The sequence below is a fragment of the Hevea brasiliensis genome, chromosome 3, assembly GCF_030052815.1.
Source record: "Hevea brasiliensis isolate MT/VB/25A 57/8 chromosome 3, ASM3005281v1, whole genome shotgun sequence".
Classification (NCBI taxonomy): Eukaryota; Viridiplantae; Streptophyta; class Magnoliopsida; order Malpighiales; family Euphorbiaceae; genus Hevea; species Hevea brasiliensis.
The window spans coordinates 102,567,889-102,589,856 of record NC_079495.1 but is presented as its reverse complement, the minus strand read 5'-3'; the positions used below and the strand labels follow the sequence as shown (position 1 = coordinate 102,589,856).

General features: G+C 33.2%; 3 protein-coding genes across 28 annotated transcripts in view; 2 read left to right on the top strand and 1 right to left on the bottom strand.

The window, feature by feature from the left end:
* LOC110660410 (uncharacterized) overlaps positions 1–21,968 on the top strand; it is a 243,950-nt gene that overhangs the window by 13,707 nt on the left and 208,275 nt on the right. The gene's annotated exons all lie outside the window — the stretch shown is intronic.
* LOC131178713 (uncharacterized) lies at positions 208–3,878 on the top strand. The gene is made up of 3 exons (XM_058144261.1): positions 208–983; positions 2,143–2,946; positions 3,483–3,878. Exons 1-3 carry the CDS (start codon positions 258–260, stop codon positions 3,669–3,671), a joined length of 1,719 nt encoding a protein of 572 aa, XP_058000244.1. The 5' UTR covers positions 208–257; the 3' UTR covers positions 3,672–3,878.
* Positions 12,599–21,108, bottom strand: LOC131178715 (uncharacterized). 17 transcript variants are annotated; one of them, XR_009147674.1, is made up of 8 exons: positions 20,731–21,107; positions 20,480–20,588; positions 19,692–19,807; positions 19,101–19,127; positions 16,898–17,007; positions 16,691–16,815; positions 13,906–14,063; positions 12,599–12,825 (listed from the first exon to the last, which is right to left on the bottom strand). XR_009147674.1 is itself a non-coding variant. In XM_058144264.1 (6 exons), exons 1-5 carry the CDS (start codon positions 20,959–20,961, stop codon positions 16,918–16,920), a joined length of 573 nt encoding a protein of 190 aa, XP_058000247.1. In that variant the 5' UTR covers positions 20,962–21,106; the 3' UTR covers positions 16,485–16,815; positions 16,898–16,917. The 17 variants fall into 17 exon arrangements, 5 of the variants coding, with proteins under 5 accessions (XP_058000251.1, XP_058000252.1, XP_058000249.1 ...); XR_009147675.1 differs by lacking the exon at positions 12,599–12,825 and adding an exon at positions 13,256–13,582; XR_009147673.1 differs by lacking the exon at positions 13,906–14,063.

Genomic DNA, 21,968 nt, shown 5'->3' with positions numbered 1-21,968 from the left:
ACAGAGTGTAAAAGTGGCGTGGAGAAAATTGCATTTGGAAAGAGATCTCAATGCCACCATTGAACATTCGTATGAGAAAGCGGTATGTATTTACCAGGTCCTACTTTTCTCGCTATTGATCTCTGTCATAGGTGGCTAATATGTTTGGTTAAATGTATGTATTTAAATGCTTGTTTGTTGTTCTCCGCTAATGCAGTATTTTGGATTTGTAGATCGGATTTAAAGGCATCAGTCATGTGAAACTCTCCGACTTTCCGATGTTGAAAGAAAATTGGAATTGCGAATTTCCATTCAAGCGCATGTACAATTTAGAAAGTTTGGTGGTGGATGAGTGTGCATTTTTCTCAAATGCCATATCATCAAATCTACTGAAGCACGCGAGGAACACTTTGAAAGAGCTGGCTGTTGAGAGTTGTGATTCAGTAGAAGAAGTGTTTGATCTGGAAGGGCTAAATGCCGATGGAGGTCATCTTGGGCTAACAAGAAATTTAAGTGAATTGCGGTTAATTGATTTGCCTAGGTTGAGGCACGTGTGGAACAAGGATCCTCAAGGATTTTTGAGCTTTAAAAACCTAAAATTGCTGCAAGTTCATAATTGCAGCAACTTGGCTAATATATTTACTCTGTCCATGGCTTTGGGTCTTGTAAATCTCCAACATATGGAAGTAAAAAGATGTAGAATGGTGGAACATATCATCAGGAAAGAAGCAGACTATGAAATAGGAAGGGACAGGACCATATTTCCATCATTGCACTCCATTAGTATCGAGTGTTTGCCCAACTTGTCATGTTTTTATTCTGCAAGAGATGTTCTGAAATGCCCATCCTTGAAAAAAATTGATGTGGTTGACTGTCCAAAGATGGAATTATTAGCTTCAGCATTTCGCTATGAACAAGATTCAAGCGTGATTGTTGAGGGAAGTGAAGAATCTGTTTACAAGGGAGATGTTGATATTTCCATGGCTGCTTTTTTTGGTGGCAAGGTCAGTTTTTTTTTTTTTCTTTTTAATTTTAAAAGGCATTGTGGTTTTTTAGTATCTATCAGTCACATTTGATTCAATCTGGAAATGGAATTCTTATATGGTATATAAAAGGAATCATTATAACTTGAACTGATGTGAAAATTTATGTATTTCAAGTATAGCATGTAAGATTGCGGTGGAAATTATCTAATTATCTATGTTTATCTATCTATCTATATCTATATAAACATAATGAAGCTGGTCTCAAAATATGCTTACAAGTGGCACTCTTTTAGACTTTTTCTTTTATTTATCCATTTTACCCCTATACTATTATAATTTTACAATATCGATTGATAATATGAAGTGACATGTAAATATTAATTGAACTAAGATATTTAATAAAAAAAAATATGATAGTAGTTATAATTTAATTAATACTAACTATAAACTATATAAACTAAAGCAACATTACTAAGAAAACTAAGGGTCATAGCTATAAACTATATAAACTAAAGTAAACTAAAGTAACATTACATACTTAATTTGTTATAATAAAATAAAAATTATGACTATAATTATAATTTAATTAATATTTAAAAAATAAAATTTATAGTTATAAATTATATAAATCAATATCATACATTAAAAATCAAATTAGTCACCTCCTAATATAAATATAAGATATAATGTCCAATGAAAAATTTCTCTCATATCCATCAAATGATATTTTCGTAATTAAGGCATTAAAAAAAGATGATGAATACTTTGTACTAATATCATTATGGTAATCTTTATCTTATAAGAATTTATTTATATATATTTTATTAGTATCTTATTATTTATTCTTTATATTCATTTTTAATTTATATTTATCTTCATATTTATTTTTTATGTTTTCACAATTTTTTTACAAGTTATTCTTAAAATTAACATTTTAAATAAATTAAGTATAATATATAAGAAAATCCATATAATCATATCTTATTATCTTAATTCAATTAAATAATATACTAATAGTGATTATGCTGCCAACCCGTGGGCAAAAGTTTATTTTTTAAAAAATTTGTATAAATTGGAATAGCAATTTTGGGATTTAGACAATCTAATTCATTTTTATTCCATTTCTAAATTTGTCATCCTTTATTGTTTATTGATTCTTGTTTATTTGTTTTCCTAGGTTGCAATCCCAAGCTTAGAAGAATTGAAAGTGGAATGGAAAACTATGAAGAATATGTGGCCAGAAAAATTTCAATCCATGTTCTTGTCTGGACTGAAAGGCATTGAGCTGACATGTTATCCTGGTGGATGTGCACTTTTGCCAACTGATTTCTTTCAAATTTTAATCAATCTGGAGAAACTTGTTTTGAGAGATGCTTCTCTTGAAGAAAAAACATTTCATGAAGCAAACATTGGTGAGCAAGTACATCCCGAATCATGTAAGGTGCCAATGCTCAAGCATCTGATGGAGAAAGACTCCCAGCAAGTCCCAGCTTCTCAATATCTGGAGACAGAAACAATGGATTGTGGCAGATTGAAAATTTTACTGCCATTCACGGTTTCTTTCGAAAATTTAACAACTCTGGAGGTATCAAATTGCCAAGGTCTAATAAATCTAATGACTTCAATTACATCTAGAAGTCTTGTGCAACTTAGAAGAATGAAGGTAGAGAAATGTGAAATGATGCAAGAAATTGTAGCGAGTGAAACAGATGATGAAGAAGAAGAGATTTGCTTCAGTCAACTACAATATTTGGAGCTTCATGATCTACCACGCCTCACAAGCTTTTGCTCTGGTAATCCTGCCTTCAATTTCCCATCCTTGGAGGAAGTGATCATTAGAGCATGTCCCAATATGAAGATTTTTGCTAAAGAAGTTTTAAGCACTCCAAAGCTATGGCGAGTTCAAACCGGAAAACATAAATATGAGTGGGAATGGGAAGGCAGCATCAATAACACCATTGAGGCATTATTTACACATACGGTATGTACTGACAAAATAAAATCATCTCATTCTATCTCCATCATGTGTTTAAATCAATTAACCAATTTATGCATAGACTACAAACGTTTTTTACTGAGAGGACTGTTACTAACAGTCCATGAACTTTCGTGATAATACTTTATTTTCAAAATTCATAGTGTCATAGTTCTTTTAAATATTAATTTATTTCCCCTCTCGCATTTGACTTGGTTGTCCTAATATTCTTTGCTGTCAATATCGTTTTCTCAGAATGCTGAAGAAATAGGGGAGGCCAGCGTTCATACGCGTGAGCTCCAATGAGGCTGATGTTACATGTAATTTGTGACAGATTATACTTAATTTTCCGTTTGAGGGTACATGGTGAATTGGTTCTCTTATGGCTGAAGTCTTTCATTCATGTATAATAAATGTTCCCAAACTGCTAAGTTCTTGATAGCACAAGAATCGGTTTCTAATGTGGTTCAAATTTTTTGAAATTTTTTATTCATGAAACATTTTGTTCTGTTTTCATGATCATTAAAAACTGTGACTCACAGGAGGAAGTGTTAGATATGGAAGATGAAGATCAGCAAAGGCATGCCAATGTACTGGACATGGCAGGCTGGGATAGTTGTATTTATGCTCTGGCTCTTGAAAGAGTTCCGGCCTCTTCAAGAATTCCATGTGGAAACCCTGTTGTTGTTAATCAAGTTCGGTGCAGCTTCTATTCCTGTATTCAAACTTAAATTTCAATCTCTCTCTTGGAAATGGAAAAACAGAAATTGTGGGATAACAGAAAACAGGCGATTTATGCTTGCTAACAATCCTGAAAATTAACTTGCATCAGTTTTGTTCTAAGATGCTAGCAATATAAATTAGAAGCAGCCCAAAGCCATAGAATTGTAGTAATTGCTATGCAGTTTACACTATCAGAAATTTTATCTTTTTAAACATCCCTGACTAAATTGTGAATTACCCTATTATTATTATTATTATCTAGGACGTTTGTTTTGTTTTGTTTTGATATTTTGTTATTGGAGTTGATTGTTGTGATAATTATTGAAAATTAAATAAAATTTTGAGAAATAGTTTCTCAAGAAAATTTGTTTTTCTCTCTTTCAATGCTCAGAAGTTATTTCTCTTGATCTACTTCACATAGCCTTTTCACCTGTTTTTTCATGTTACCTGAATATAACCTTTCAAAAACCTTTCTACCATACCTTGTGAGATGTTATTATTATTGTAATTATTGGAATATAAATTTAATTGAATGATTTTTATATTATAAACAAAGTTTAGCCTTATGATTAAAAAAAAAGTCAAATCATTTAATTAATTTATAATTTAATCCAATGATCTTAATATATTTGTATCATTTTAACTAATTTGTTGCAATTTTATTCAACTAAAATTAGACTTTCAATTTTAACAATTTGAGTTTATTTTTGTCAACAAAATTATAATAATTAATGACTTAGAATGATAATTATAAGCCTAATTGTGTTCAACTAGATAAAATTACCTCTATTTTAGTCTAATTTTATAAAATTATAATCAATTGGTTTAACTTGACTTAAATTATCGAAATTGAAAAGATTTTATTAAATTGTAATTTTAGAAAAAGGTTTATTTATTTATTTATTTATTCTTGTGATTAGGCCATAAAGTTAAAGGTTAGAATTCACCAGATTAATTGCCTGCCAGTCAAATGCTTTGCAAATTGAAGTTATATTATGTTAATTTAAAGGTTAAGATTGATTTAAGTTTATGCTAATTCAAATGTGATTGTTCATATTACCAGACTATGAAGTTGACATTCAGAGTTCTCTTCAGGAAAACAAATGCCAATGTTCTTTCTTATAAAGCAAGAATGGTTCCATGTATGTGGTGCCAAGTACGCCAGCTCCAAATTGCATATGAGCCAGGTGGTTGGTCCCTTATGGGTGGGTTAAATCAGGAGCTATGAAATTGTCTAACTGCGGATTCTTAGTCTAGAGGACAATCACCGTCACGCTCAGGAGCTTTTTTTTTCACCTAAAAAAAATTGCATATGAGCCCATAATATTGAAGCAATTTATATGTTTTTTCCGACAGAACGGCCCAGCAATGAAGGTTTAAGATTTCCTCTAGAAGGTATCAGGATTCAACTGGTGGATTCCTTTCTTGTTTATAGTCTGTAAGGGTTCAATTCCTTGGTTATTTGAAACTTCACAGCTCGTCTCTTTGATTATTGCATCCATGATCTGTTTCAAGCCAAATGCTATTATTGCCTCTGCTCTATTTTCTTGGCCATGGTTAGTCCAAATAGACAACCTTTAATAAGCCATTCAAATTGAAGCAACATAACCCCACAGAAAACGCTGGTTGTCTTGTCATAAAATAAAATTAATTCACTTGCCAATCAACTTTACTGGGCTAATCTTCATGTTCTACAGTCAAATTCACTTGGTTGTCTTAATATTCTTTGCTGTCAATATCGTTTTCTCAGAATGCTGAAGAAATAGGGGAGGCCAGCGTTCATATGCGTGAGCTCCAATGAGGCTGATGTTCCATGTGATTTTGTTCTGTTTTCATGACCTTTAAAAACTGTGACTCACAGGAGGAAGTGTTAGATATGGAAGATGAAGATCAGCAAAGGCATGCCAATGTACTGGACGTGGCAGGTTGGGATAGTTGTATTTTTGCTCTGGTTCTTGAAAGATTTCCGGCATCTTCAAGAATTCCATGTGGAGGCCCTGTTCTTGTTAATCAAGTTCAGTGCAGCCGTCTCTTGTACTAGGACATTCTATTTCTATTCCTGTATTCAAACTTAAATTTCAATCTCTTTCTTGGTAATGGAAAAACAGAAGTTGTGAGATAACAAAAAACAGGCGATTTATGCTTACTTTCAATCCTGAAAATTAACTTGCACCAGTTTTGTTTTAAGATGCTAGCAGTATAAATTAGAAGCAGCCCAAAGCCATGGAGCAGTTTATACTATTAGGACGTTTGTTTTGTCTTGTTTTTTGTATTTTGTTATTGGAGTTGATTGTTATGATAATTATTGAGAATTAAATAAAATTTTGAGAATTAATTTCTCTAGAAAATCAGTTTCTCTCTCTTTCAATCTTCAGAAGTTATTGCTCTTGATCTACATCAAATAGCTTTTTTACCTATTTTTCATGTTGCCTGTATATGACCTTTCAAAAGCCTTTCTACCAAACCATGTGAGAGGTTATTATTATTGTCATCATTGGAATATAAATTTAATTAAAAGATTTTTATATTATAAATAAAGTTAAGCCTCATGATGGAAAAAAGTCATATCTTTTAATTAATTTATAATTTAATCCAATGATCTTAATATATTTTTATCATTTTAACTAATTTGTTGCAATTTTATTCAAATAAAATTACACTTTCAATTTTAACGATTTGAGTTAATTTTGGTCAACAAAATTATAAGAATTAATGTCATAGATTGATAATTGTAGGCCTAATTGTGTTCAACCAGATAAAATTGGAAGCTTAATTTTAGTTTAATTTTATCAAATTATAATCAATTTGTTTAACTTAAATTATCATAATTGAAAACATTTTAGTAAATTGTAATTTCAGAAAAAGGTTTATTTATTTATTTATTTTTGTGATTAGGCCATAAAGTTAAAGGTTAGAATTCACCAAATTAATGCATGCCAGTCAAATGCTTTGCAAATTAAAGTTATAGGGTAAATATTACATGCGGTCACTCAATTTTATGAATGTTTTTATAAAGGTTACTAAACTTTAATTTTTTTCATAAAATTATTAAACTTTAATTTAATATTCATAAAAATCATTGCGATTGAAATTAAAGGGTTTTAGATTTATTTACTGACTTATAAATTATTTTACAAATAAAATTACATTGTTTTATTAGTTTCTTAAAAAAAAAAGAATGAATAAAACATTTCCTGCTACTTCTCTTGCTATCAAACCTCTCTCTTTTTTTCGTTTCTTCCCCATCAATAGTCAATAGTTAAGTAATTTTATTTGTAAAATAGTTGACAAATCAGTAAATTAACTTGAAAACCTTTAATTTTCAATCAACATGGCTTTTATGAAATCAAATTAAAATTCAATGATTTTTATGAAAAAAAAAATGTAGTGACTTTTATGAAAAACTCATAAAGTTGAGTAATTGCATGTGATAATTACCCTGAAGTTATATCATGTTAATTTAAAGGTTACATTTAATTTAAGTTTATGCTAATTCAAATGGGATTTTTCGTACTACCATATTATGAAGTTGACATTCAGAGTTCATCTAATAATTGAAGAATCCACACTATTTCATATATTGATTGTGTTATAGCTTTGTATACTGATTCAACACTAGATCGAGAGACTACACTCTATTTCTTACTTCTCAATAACACCAAATTATCTCCAACAAAGATACAATATTCGGTAGTTGATCTTTTATCAGCCTTAGAACTCGCCCAGTCTGCATCTGAAAAATATTCAACATTCAAATGCCTATGATTACTATATAATAAGCCTCGCCCTGGAGCTCCCTTCAAATACCACAAAATTTGTCCCAAAGCTTCTTAATGAGTAACAGTTGGGAAAAACATAAACTGACTATTACACTGACTGAGTATGCAACATCAGGACGAATTATGGTAAAATAGTTCAATTTACTTACCAATCTCTTATATTTTTCTAGATGTTCAAATAGCTTATTGGCGCATTGCAAGGCTTAGCACCTAATTTCTCAGTTTCTGTCAATAGATTAAGAATATGCTTCCATTGAGACACGAAGATATCTTTCTTCTTATAACTTCAATACCAAAAAATACTTGAGTAGGCCTAAGTCTTTTGTTTGAAACTGGGTTTGAAGAAAGTGTTTAAGGGATGAAATACCTTCAGAGTCACTCACAGTGATAACAATATCATCAACATACACTACCAGTAAAATTAGGCTAGCCTTATATTGCTTATAAAACACCGAATGATCACACTTACTCTTTTGCACACCAAAATCCTATATTGCTTCATTAAATCTCCCAAACCAAGCCCGATGACTTTGTTTCAAACCATAAAGAGACTTTCAAAGTCTGCAAATTTTACCCAACTCCCCACGAGCAACAAACCTTGGTGGTTACTCCATATATACCTCCTCCTACAGATCACCATGAAGAAAGGCATTCCTTATATCTAATTGGTGCAAAAGCCAATCATATATAGCTGCTAGGGAGATGAACAATCGAACTAAAGCTAGTTTAGCTACAGGAGAAAAAGTATCAGAGTAATCTACCCCATATGTTTAAGCATATCCTTTTGTTACAAGACGTGCTTTTAATCTGGCTATAGAACCATCGGGATTCATCTTTACCGATAAAACCCTCCAATAGCCTTCTTTCCAGTGAACAAAGGCACCAGTTTTCATGGATCATTTGTGTCTAAGGCCTTCATTTTCTCTTTTATAGCGGCACTGTCATACCCTGCTTTAAAACAACAACAATAACAACAACAACAACAACAACAACAATAATAATAATAATAATAATAATAATAATAAAAGAAAAGATTTTGGGCTACAGGAGAATGCTCTAGAAACCTATAAAGAAGAAAAGTAATAGGAAAAGGAATTAAAAAAAAAATGGAAAAGGGCAGATAGGAAGAGGAATCGAGAATTGGAAATAGAGGAAAGGTAATCACAGCAGCTGCCCAACCCTTCAATTTCTAGCCAAATCCCATCCTTACCAATTTTCATCTCTAACAGCAGCCCCATGATGGAAGAAACCAGTCATCATTTTCTTCTCTTTACAGAACGTAGGAGAACGAGCGAGAGGAGCCACAACTACTCTCTAAAATCCAACAATTTCTTGTGAGAATTTCATTCATTCTTACTGATTTTGATCTATTTGAGGCTATAACAACCACTACTAAACTCCCTTGTTGCTTCAATTAGAGTTGATTTTGTCCATTCCAACCAAACAACAAAATACAAATAGGAAATAGAAGAGCTTTTGTCGCTGTTCCTCTTGGATTTTGGCATTTTCAATGTCGTTAGAGCCAACTACCAACATCCCTGGCCTCCTTTAATTGTTATTGAATTCTCCCATTACCCCAATCAAAGCTAGTAGTTGAATAAAAGGGTAGTTGATGGAGATTTCCTTCCTTGGTTAAGTTTTTAGTCCAACCAAGACCAATAATCAAACCCATTTCATTTCCTAGTCCCAATAAGTTCTAACTTGAAATTATTTAAGCAGAAATTGTGTAAGCTAAGTATGAAAGAAGGTAAAGGGAGAGGGAAAATAGTGGTAAATGAGTGACATAAGGTGGTAGTAAGAAGGCAGCATGTGATGGCCATCCCAAATTCTTCTGTTCTTCTGTTTTCAGTATTTTTCAACTGCAATTGGCATTGGGTAAGTGATATCTTGTTGCAGTTTTCCCCTTTAATGTTAAATTAAATGCCAATATATTTTCATATCAATGTAGAATTTGTTGGTTAAATAGTATGAGTGAACTCTAGTCAATTTTCATATTGGGAATAAGAACTTAATTAATACAAATGAATGTACATATCTTCCTATGTAAAATCGATGAACTTTGTTTTGAAATCTGATATTTCATTTTGTGTTAAGAATGAGAGGATAATTGGAAATTTTGATCATCACAAATAGCCCATGGAATTGTAATTTTGAAAGGAGAAGAAAGGAATATTAAAAATGAAAATGTACAGGGGTGTATAAAAGGGAGAATAGGGTAGAAAAATTTATATAATTATACAGGCTTTGGATGGGTGTTATATTAAATTATGTTGTGCTATTGTTGAGACTCCTTGAAGCTTTGCAAAACTAGGGGAATGTCCAACTTATGCTGGAATATTGCCAGAATTTCTTTAGAATTTTAGGATACAATTCTTGCATATTAGGCACCTTGATAGCATTTCAGAATTGTAGCTTCATTCCTAAATTCCAATTTCTTGCTATAATTTTCTGTAGGAAATCCTGCTCCAGATGTAGGTTCTAGGAACATCTTTGTCAGTTAGATCGTTCCCTTTCAATTCATCATTATCTCCAATACCAGGTGAGTGGACAAATATTTAACACTAGTAATTTTTATTAAATGTATATTTTTGTATGTTATTTTTCTTTATGCAAAAATGAGAATGGATAATGGTAATTATGTATTTATTATTAAAGAAAATGAGATTTAGAAGAACAGCTGAATAAATAATCAAGTACACTCAATATATGCACAGAATAGATAGCACCTCGATGACGGATGATATTATTCCAACTTAGCTTGTATTTATATTGTCTTTGGAACAGCGGTTGATATACACATAGCTTTTGGGGCGTATATCAGGTGGTCGCCCTTTGAGGGTAGCTCTGCACTTGTGTATAACCAGTATTTTTATTGCTCTTGGGCCGATAGTGTCATCATAGAGCCCAAGATGTCAGCATTATTCTAAGGTTATCAGAGTTTATTATATACGCTTGAGATGCCAGCATTATCTACATGAAACATATTTCGAGTGTATGAAGATATTATAGATTTTATGTTATTCCAATAACTTTAATTTAGCAATATTTTTACAGCATAAATTTTTATTTAGCTCAGATCATGAATTATATGATATTTATTCAGCTGACTTATTTTAGCATAGTAGAATTGGTACTATTAAGTACAAAAACCTTATCTATTCCCCCTTTGTTATTTATTTATTCGCTCATTGAGTTGATATAGTTTTATTTTTAACATTTCATATTCTTTTGGTGATCCCAATTCTAGCAATGCTTATTTTCATAGCTTGTCCTCTCCTCGCTTTATCAAGTCTAGTTGAGGTCAGGCCAACCTACTTCATGGAGGGATTATGATTTTTTTTTGGGACGATTTTGTATTTGTATGTTTAGGGAGATTCAGGATTGATTATTGGGTTATAGATATATTCTTTTAATCTTGATATTCTTGGTCAGTTGATAGCCATTCTTGGTAAATTTGACAATCTTGGTAAACTTGATAGCCATTCTTTTGGCAACATCATTTTGAGATGGTGTATCAACATAGAAAGACTGGTGAAGAACACCATTTTGAGTCATATAGGTTTGAAAGTGCGCAGAAAAATATTTTTTAGCATTATCACTTCTTAGCATACGTACAAAAGTATTAAAGTGATTTTTAATTTCAACATAGAAAGCATTAAAGATAGAAAATAACTCAAAACGATTCACAATTAAATATAACAATGTAACACGAGAATAATCATCCATAAAAGTAACAAAATATTTAAATCCAAGTTTAAAAGTAATAGAATAAGGACTCCAAATATCAAAATGAACTAATTCAAAAGAGAATAAAGCTCATTTATTGACTCTAGGCACAAAAGGTAAAGGATGATGCCTAGTAAACTGACATGATTCACATTCTAGTACTAATTAAGACTGAAGCTGAGAACATAATTTCTTCAAGGTAGATAAGGAAGGATGGCCCAATCTACAATGAACTTTAAGAGGAGTTAAGGTTCTAGAGCGAGCAATAAATAGCAGTTCACATTTACCAAAGATGTAGAGACCACCTGACTCATGTCCTTTACCAATAATCTTCTCCGTCGTAAGATCTTGAAACAAATAATGCTTAGGAAGAAAAGAAAATAGAACAATTTAAGTTCTGAGTAAGTTTACTAGCAGAGCGTAAATAAAAAGAGAAGTTAGGTAGACATAAGATAGATGACAAAGAAATGGATGTGGTTGAATTCATAGTTCCAAAACCAATGACACACGAAGTAGATCCATCAGCTAAAATGACTGTGGAAGGAGTAGTAAAAGACTAAAAATCAGATAAAAGATCAGAACTACCTGTCATATGATCTGCTGTACCAAAATCAATGACCCATTTGAATAAGGAGGACACAAGGCATGTAATGAATTTACCTGACTCAAAGATAGTAGTGATTGAGGAATTGGTAAGCATTAGAGATGACTGATACTGGGAGAACTGTGCAAATTCTTCTGCAAACACTGAGATAGTTTTTTTAAAGAAGGAAGACACTGCAGAATTTTCTGTTACCATATTTGTCACCTAGGATCGCTGATTTTTCCTTTGAAGTTTCAAACAGTTACATTTTGTGTGTCCAGGCTCATGGCAATAATAACAAATGACTCCTCCTGAGTCCTAATTAGAACTAGCCTCCACATTACGTTGATTGTTTCTGATGTTAGTAACTCCTCCTCTATATCCTCCTCTATTTCCCTATTGTCCACTTATATTTAGATTAAAAAGAGCACTGTTAGTAGGTTGTGAAAAATGAGTGCTTTTTGTACGAAGGACACATCTAAAAGTATCATGAAAAGAGAAAATCTCAGAACCAGAGAGAATATGAGATTTAATAGTTTCATATTTTGAGGATAAACCAGCAAGAAAACTCATAACAGCCATTTGCTCATTGTCACGACCCAACCTATGGGCCGGACCGGCACTAGGACCTGGGCCAGCCTAAAACCCCCGAGGCCCATAGTAAGCCTAACTATTCTTAAACCCAACTCTAAGGCCCATTTGGGCCCAATTTCAAGAATTCAACCGGACAAAATTCGACCATAAAATGGACCTTTTAACGGGGAGTTTTTGACTTGCCCTACCTGTAAACACAATATATATAATAAATTAGGGAGTTCAGCTCACCCTCCTCATAATCAAATTATCATAATTCAAATGGGAGCTCAGCTCCCTCATCCAATCCCATCATGCATGCTAAATAATAATTTCACAGGTCCAACATAACTTTTATAATACAGGCCCAAAATAAAATAAGTGCTTCTAACACATGTGGAGTCTAAGATTTTAACTCAATGGTACAAACATATTAAATACTATCAATGGACCTGCGAAGAAGAAGAGCAGGTTAGCCACGACAATTAATTCTCCTGTAGCCTGGAAAAATAGATGAACAGGAGTAAGTGTTCGACTCAGAGAGTAAAATATCAATTTTAATCATAATCTCTATAGCTATCTAAAGCTAATGCACCTGTGGAGTGATATGCAACATTCTCATAATTTTCATACAATTCATATCATAACAGCAAAAAGGCAATTTGGAGCACTCACACACCCAACACTGTCAAACAATACGTATATGGGAGCTGATCCCCTATACAGCCCTCTTAATCCAACCTCTGCCAGCGAGTCTCTCAAGCCAGACTTTCGCTTAATAAACCAAATACAGGGTCCCAGCGAGTGTCTCTCAAGCCGTGTCAACCCCACAGGACCGGGTCCCAACGAGTGTCTCTCAAGCCGTGTCTACCCGTCCTGTCCATATCCAATACCATATTACATGCACGGCACGCACTCACACTGTTCCAAATTACCACAAACAATATCCATTGCACTTCAACATTTATGAATGCAATGTAAAACGTGCCTAGTGTTTAACTACATTGATACATATTTACAATTGATGCATAGGTATGCTTGAACATATAGTAATATCGAAATTACAATTAAAATTAATATTTTACTCATAAACTCAACCGAAGTCACTGTGGTGAGGATTGCTGTCCCAGCTCACCTTACAATTTTATTATAATTATTTAATACATTTGACTCAATACAAACTAAGAAAAGACCAAAGATGTCCTAAATCATGCCGAAAATCCAACAGAGTATCCCCCACGCCTAGGACCTACAAAACCTGCAAAAAGGCTTAAAACGCACTTCTATATCAACAAACCATATACCCACAACTCAATCACATCACACAGCCCCTCCTGGGCCCATCCAAACAGTCAACAATCATAATATGAAAAATTACAATTTAGTCCTTATAATTAACCCTTTTGCAAAAACTACCCCAATGAGCTCTAAAAATTCTAAAACTCTACCCCGCGGTCCTTAGCATTATTACTAAGCTAATGCAAAAGGAATTATAATTTTCTAAGCTAACACGAATATTCTATGGATCTTTAATCCAATTCAAGCAATAGATAATTAAGAAAAAGTAAGGTTCAGGTTTACCTATGCCGATTCTGACCCCGGGAACGCGCTCGAGATGTCTGACAACAGTGGAGTAGCCAAAATCTCGACCCAATTCCAAGACTTTTTCAATAACTTGTCTGTCTGGCCCAAAATTTACAGACCCGGGCAACCGTTGAATTTCCACGAATTGAAGGTACCTACACGAAACCCACAACATGGGGGTTAGTATATAATTTTTACGAACTTTTCTAAGCTCATTTAGCGCTCGAAAAAATATTACAAAGTTTCGTAGGACCCACAGAAAAACAGTGTTGGAAAATTTTGAAATTTATATTGCCGCGAAGCTCTCGACGAGTGGAGCGCTCCTGTACTCTCGGTTTTCTCGTGGGGTTCATGGTTTGCAAGAAATCTAGCCCAAAAGTCGAAATGGGCTAAAACTTCCCGGATAAAAATTGGGCAAACCGCTAAATGGATTTTAGTATTCTTGGTGTCTATGGAAAGCTTTCGAGGTGTAGATGAGGTTTGACACAAGACCCAATCCGATCAATAGCCGAATCTGCCGGATTTTAGCCAGGAAGGCAAAGCGACACGCTGCGCGTTGGGGAGGTTTCACGCACTTTTTCTAGCGGACTGGAGCGCTGGCTGGTGGTGAAGAGGTGCTGGGGCGGCGAGCCGGCGAGTGGGGAGGGCTGGGGTGGCCGCAACGCGGATAGAGAAGGTGAGAGGAGAGAGAAAACGGGAGAGGAAGGAGGAGTGTCAGGCGCGCGACGGAAGGAAGAAGAAAAAGAACTGGCCAGTCTGATTCAACCAGTCCGATCCGGTCCAGTTCAATTCGGCTGGTCCGATTCAGGATATAAAATTTTGAATTTTTACTCTGCTTTGGGACCGAAAATGAGGCCCAAAAATTTCGAAAAAATTCTAGAAAACTCAAAAAAATTCGTAGAGTCCAAATATATTTTTAGTTTTGCCACGTGGTCTTTAAATTAATTTTTAAAAATCATCAAAGTCTTATATTTTGAGAAAATCGAACCCGATTTCTAAAATCCGAAAAATTTCAAATAATTTCCTAAAATTTAAATAAAATAAAATATTAATATTTACCCACAAAATAATAAATTTAAAAATTAGGGGTGTTACACTCATGTTGAGCTAGTTGCACCTGTACATCAAGACTGAATGGTAACAGAACATTAAACTCTTCATAAATACATTTAAATTTCATAAAATATGCTATAAGAGTCTTGTCTTGTTTTTCAGGTCAATAAAATGCTTTGCAAACATCATATATCCGACAAATATTACCTTTGCTAGAGTATAAAATTTCTAAATACTCCATCAATTCTTTTAACATACAGTGATTCATAAGGCTCATTACCTCACTGTGAATTGAATTTCGAAGTTGTAAGAGCAAACAAGCATCTTCCCTTAACCAAGTTTGCCTAGTATCATCATCCGGCGAATCTTTTGTGAGATGATCATCTTTATCAATGCTCCTCAAATAAATCCAAATAGTTTTGTTCCATTCCAAATAATTCAAGCCATTAAATTTGTTTCAGTAATTTTAGTCATCACCAGGACTACATCAATAATTATAGACTTGGTCTCACCCTTAGCCATTGCACCTTAACTATCCACAGTCCACAAATAGCCCAAGCTGTTGAATATTAACAGATCCAATGACCCGAAAAAAGAGAATCTTCAAACACTACCAAGAACGAAGCCTCAAAACCAAACACAGCCTGCAAGGATGAAATCACCACGTTGGGGCGACGTCAGGGAAGGAGGTCCAACCATTGGACGTTGCCAAAAAACACCACATGCACGAACCCATGCCGACGCATGGAACAGGAACCAGAACAAAGAAGTGGCGTGTGAAGGCCACTCTCTCCAAGTCTGGTCACTGGACTTTTAGGGGAGGTCGATCAGGACTTGGGTCACCTCCTGAGGGTGGCTGTGAGGTACCGTGATAACCCTAGAGAGTTCTCCTAGGTTACAGTGTGTTGAGGGAAAGAACAGGGGAACGGGAAGAAATTCTTAGGAAAAAGAACTTGGAGACCAGGCTCTAATACCATGAAAATTGACGTATTTCATATATTCGAAGGTGTTAATACACAGATAGATATATATATATATATATATATAGACACTCACACAATCATTTCCTAATCTATGTGGATTGAAATTCTACTTCTGCAAGGATTAGAAATCCTTTTCTTACGAGGATATCCTATAGGAGTCAGTCTCCTAATTGAAAAAAGACTTCTATAACAATTTTCATTCTCATCCATTTTCTTTTCTATGAATTGTTGAAGAGGTCTCTAGACTTGCTCAAAAAGAGATTTTTACAAGGGGTGATGGGAACACAGCAAACATAGAAATGAAATTTTGAAAAATTTTCAAGCCTTTTATGGTTATTCAATTCTTCTCCTAGATATTTAAGAAAAAAAAAAACTTCTACTAGATTTTCCACCTTCTTAGGACAGAATTTAACACAAAATGTGAAGATTTATAGTCTCTCGAGCTCAACACTATTTCCCTAGCAGCCGTTTCCAGCTCGATAACACCATTAGTACTCGAGCAACTAAAACCAATATCAACAGCAGTCCACAACAAAGTCATTGAGAAAATAAGTTTTATGAAAACAGACTACAAAGCTGGCATTCAAAGTTCTCTTCAGAAAAGCAAATGCAAAATCTCTACACCCTCGTACAATTACATGCTTTATTCATGGAAATCAGATTCAAAATGCCATAATTTTTGAGTTTACGTGACATTGGTGGCCCCAAGGAGTTACTCTGACTTTGTGGGTTGCCAAAGTTGATACCTGGTCCAGTCTTTTTGATCAAGATTGAGAGCATGTCCTTTGGAATGGTATATATACTCCTCACCTTCCCCAAAGAGATTCTCCTTATGCTCATCCCCATACCTCTTACGTTTTAGCATCAGGAGCTGCAGCAAATACGATGATCATCATCATTATTATGCAGCATGCATCTTCCCATTTTATTTCATATATTTAAAGGCAGCATACCTCATCCCTTGTGTGATCAATTATGAAATAAAGCCAAACATGCTATTCTGGCAGCACTTGAGAAGAATTATACCAATCCTTTTCTGCATATTCAACCCATCCGTGCCTTCCTACACAATGTCACATGGAAATAGGTTTCACCTTAAATCAGTAACACTCTTTAGATGCTTTACAAATCGGTGCTTCCTTCATAGGGCAATGACTCTCTCAAATTGACTTTCAGAGATGGTTATAGTTGCCCAATCATGCACATAATGGCTTATAAACATGGAAACCAATCAAGCACAATAGTGGCATATAAACATGAAAATCAATGATGCCAATAAACACTCGACAGGTATGTTCCTATTGATTTGTTGATATATACAATAATGGCACAAGTATGCAGGAAGCAACTAATGAGCATTGGAAATGAGTTTGTCTGGTGACAAACATCAAGGTTTATTTGAGGTTCAATGCTTAATCCAATAACTCTTTACTGGAGGGGCGCAAATTCTGAATGCTCACAATGGTGAACATGAAGTTGCAACTCATTTTGTTACGCAATTTTCTTATTTTATAAAATTGATGTTAAAAACTCTAGATAACTTTTAATTCAAATCCTTAATTATTATTAAGATTTTTCAGATAAATACATTTTTGATACTAATGAATTTATCATCCATGCAAATAAATTTCCGCAAGAAATTTTAGGGCGAGAACAGAATTTATAGATCAGAGAAAGATACAAGGAGTCCTCAACAATACTATGCCTTATGCCTTTTCAACAACAAACAAAACCATGCCAAGGATTGGTACATGCCAAAAGAGGAAAGCAACAACTTAATGTTCAAGTTGTCAGAAATTAGCACCAGGGTGGGAAGGTGATGCAGTATTAAAAAAAGACTAAACTTGGAAATTATATTCATTGTAGAATTAGGAAATTTAAATTTTTATTCTTTAGGAATTCTATTATTATGTAGAAGTATTTATAGAGTTCTATTAGTAAATAATATTTTATTTTATTTTATTTTATTTTATTTATGAAATTAAGTTGTTCTAGGATTCATAGTCTTAGTAGCAATATGATTAGTTATTTTACTATAACTATATATGTCATCTAGACATATTACTAAAGAGATTATTATTGTTATCATGATTATCATCGAGAATTAATAAAAGTTTTAAGAATTGTTTATAGGAAGGAATTTCATTTATAAGATAATTTCTATAAAAGAAAAAGGAGTTGGATCCTTGAACAATTTTCTCCTTTGGGAAAGGGGGTGGCGAGATTGTCATGACATGATGTCTCAATTGCTTTCCATTATTTTGAACCATGATTTCTTTCACATATGGTTTGATGTTTGTGCCATTAAATGGCACTACAACAAAGAAAGGACATTTCTAATTACATTATTCACTACAACAAATGACAAAGCTTGCTTTTGATGTTGCGTCAGAAACCACTGAACGTATTACATAGAAATGCAGTAGTGTCAAATCTATAAGAAAAAACCAATCACGGAAGCAACAAGGCACGGATTTTCAAAATCTATGTGAATAGCTCTGGTGCAATTTCACAAAAAAGGTTTTAAATTGCTAGTAGTAACGCATACGTGAAGAATTATATCACATGAAAAAGAGAAAGAAATTCTAACCAAATTGCATGTCTTCAAGTACCTTATAATACTTATTGCCAAATTTTTCCACCCCCACAAGCGTTGCCCCTATGTTGTGAATTTTGGTTTGCCTAAATCACTTAAACAAATTTTGAAGAAACTAGTGATAATTCACTAAAACCCAAAACAAAAAAAGAAGAAATATGTTAGCAATAAAGGCTTATGAAAGATTCAAATAATGACATAAGTTGAGAGGAAAAAAATCAACCAAAGACAAGAATGTACAGAAGGCCCACTCAATCTTCATATAAGGTGTTGAAATAATAAATGGAAGTAGCACGAAAGAAATAATGAAATTCAAATTGTATTGCCACAAAATATGTGTAAAAGAAGGTACTTAAGCCTATCTAGTAGGATACACCAACTTCCATTCCAATGCCAAAACCCCTAATTAGAAGACTAATTTATAGAGCTTCAATGCTTTATTGAAAGTGCATTCAGAAGAGCACTGTTTCATCAAACTGAACAAACTTAAGCAAACTTCTTTTCAACAATCTCCAACAAACAAAATTGTAACAAGCATCAACAAAGAGATCTTAACTTACAACAAATTTCCATCCAAAAGGCAATTCCTGAAAAATATTCAACAAAATTGAAAGGAAGAAAAATGCATAATAAGTCAATAAAGCTCAAAAAATAAAATAAACTAACAATGAGAATAAAATGTCACTGAAGTGATAGACAAAATAGCATATATATCCTTAAGTTTGGTGTCAAAACAATGATCATCAATTGGAAGACTAGATTTCAATTGAACCACTGTTTTTATATGCCTGGGCAAGTTAAAATATACAAAGTTTTCTGCAAAGAAGTTATGGATGGTATGTTCCTTGTTCCAGCTAGATTTTTTTTTTTTCAACATAATAACGAGTAAAGGCCCATCTCACCAATTCATCATCATTTAGGCTTAATAGTATAAATATATGGTTCTGTCGGCCTTGATGTACATATTGCATAATTATTGCATGGAAGATCTATATACAATGACTTTAAATGGACATTTAACATTCCACATAATAACATCATCTCAGGAAAAAAAAATGCATACCATGATAAGAGTAAAACATCTCATGTGGATGCTCTAAAACAAAGAAAAGGTACAAAGTTCAAAAAAAAAAAAGGTAATAAGCAAAAACCTGGGTATCTAGAAGTATAAGTCGCTCAGCAGATATCCTTGGTTCAATGCCTTCGCTACAATGTCTTGCCATTGCTCTGTTATCTTCTGACTGTCTACTAAATGGTGGCAACATTCCTGCATTCTAGCATAGTATAATTATCTATTGGAAGTGGCAAACCTCATAACAAGTAATATATGAACTCCAACTAGCAATAGCAAGCAAGCAAGTAAGTAGATGCTACACTAACGGCACACATTTATTCCATGCGCACAAATAGTATTTTGGTATCAATACTAATCCATAAAGGACATCTTATTACCCCTCTTTCTAGACTGCTGTCAGATGAATGGGTAAAGCTGCTCACTAAAACCACTTGAAATTGGTTTAACCCTCAATATAGGCAGCATATCTAGATACTTGCATAAAATACATAACATTGCCACTTAATTAATCATGAAAATTCACCTTCTAATGAGAATGAAGCTTAATATATGAAATTCTTCTAACTGAAGCAAAATAATATCTTATGACGTACAAAAAGGTAATACATTCAGGAAAAATTAATAAAATCCAAAGTTAAAATTGTGGAAGAAAGATAACTAAAAGAAATAAAAAGATGTGTTTAAGTTAAAAACTCTAATTAAAGAACACAAACAATAAAGAAAATGAACAAGGAAACAGAATTTTATAAATTAATTATCTCCCTCTAAGTTAGTAGGCGATTGAATATTCGAATTACACACCTAAAGCTTGCAACAGTTAAAATATACTCAAGTTACTCATATTAAGCTATATAAAGGACTCACCGGGTGAACCCGCATCAAAACCATATAGCTCATTCATGATGGTGGACTTGCCAACCCCAGGTGGTCCAATTACCCCAATCACAGTGAAATCTATATTCTCAGTCAGAAACTGCACAAAATCATAAACTTTTATCAAACATAAGCCAGCCTCACTCTTGCTATATCATAACCTTAAGCAACTTAAAATCTCCAGCAAATTGAAAATAAAGCGACTACATATTATGCAGACACAAATGTAACAGGAGACTTACAGGGAGAAAGCGATCGATGTGGAATTCCCAGGAATCAGAGAGGATATTGAGAGACTGAATTGCAGGCAGACGAGACCGATGTGGCAACGTTTCGTCTTCGGCACCGCCGCGTCCAAATTTGCCTACCACCGGTCCAGGGGTAACCAGTCCAGGCTTAGCCAATAGAATTTTAGGAGCCGGAGGGGCCGGTGAGGGACTGGAAGAACCGGTGCCGCCAGTGGAACCTGCCATTAAATTAGGATTTGAAGTTCAATTTTCAGTTGCTGAAACCTAGTTTCGTTTCCCCCGTTTTAGTTATTTTGCAGCCATGAGGACTGAGGAGACGCTCCGAAGATCTTTCATCTGGCAGGGCAAGCTGGGCTGTGAAATAAAGAAACCCATTCTTTTTCTGGCCCAAAGGTCCCAATATTTAACTTAGTAATTCAATATAATAATAATAATAATAATTATTATTATTATTATAATAATAACTTGACCAGGTGAGTGATTCTTCTTCAGAGCCATTAAGCTATGAATGAATGAATGATTTCCATCTCAACATGGCTTGATCCAGACGACTCGATTCTCTGCTCACGTCAAGAAATACAATTTAGTAATAGAAATTAACAATTGATGTAATTTGTAAATTTCAAAATTTTGTTTTTTATTTTTATATTATTTAGCAATGAATGCAAGTCTGTTGCTAATTAAATTTTGAGGCAATATGCTCCTTTCTAACATCTACTCACTTTCTTAAGCTTTGATATATTTTATTAGCTCATAATAATTTTTTTATTAATAAGGGTTTTTTCAGAATTAGTTTGAAAATGCTTAAACGATTTATTTTTTTTAGAGGAAATTAGAATCAAATATTATCATTTTATCTTATTTTTGTTTTTATTTTTAAAAAAATAAATAAATAATTGAGATATCCGTAAATTAATGTTGATTCAGGATTTAATTTGAAGTTGAGTTTATGAAAAAAGATTGCTCAATTAAAAAGATTTCTATAAGATTTTGTTAAATATTAGGTCTACAATTGTAATACTACTGAAGTTTTTTATTTTAAATTTCTTTTGAAATTTAATTGAGAATTAATATAAATATTTATTTATTTAAATATAATAAAATAGATTTCTAAAATAAATGTATTAAATTAAATTTATTATTAATAATAACAAACATGTATATTTTTATCATTAATAACAATAATAATTAATATGTATATATTAAATAAAATTATTAATCTTATTATTACC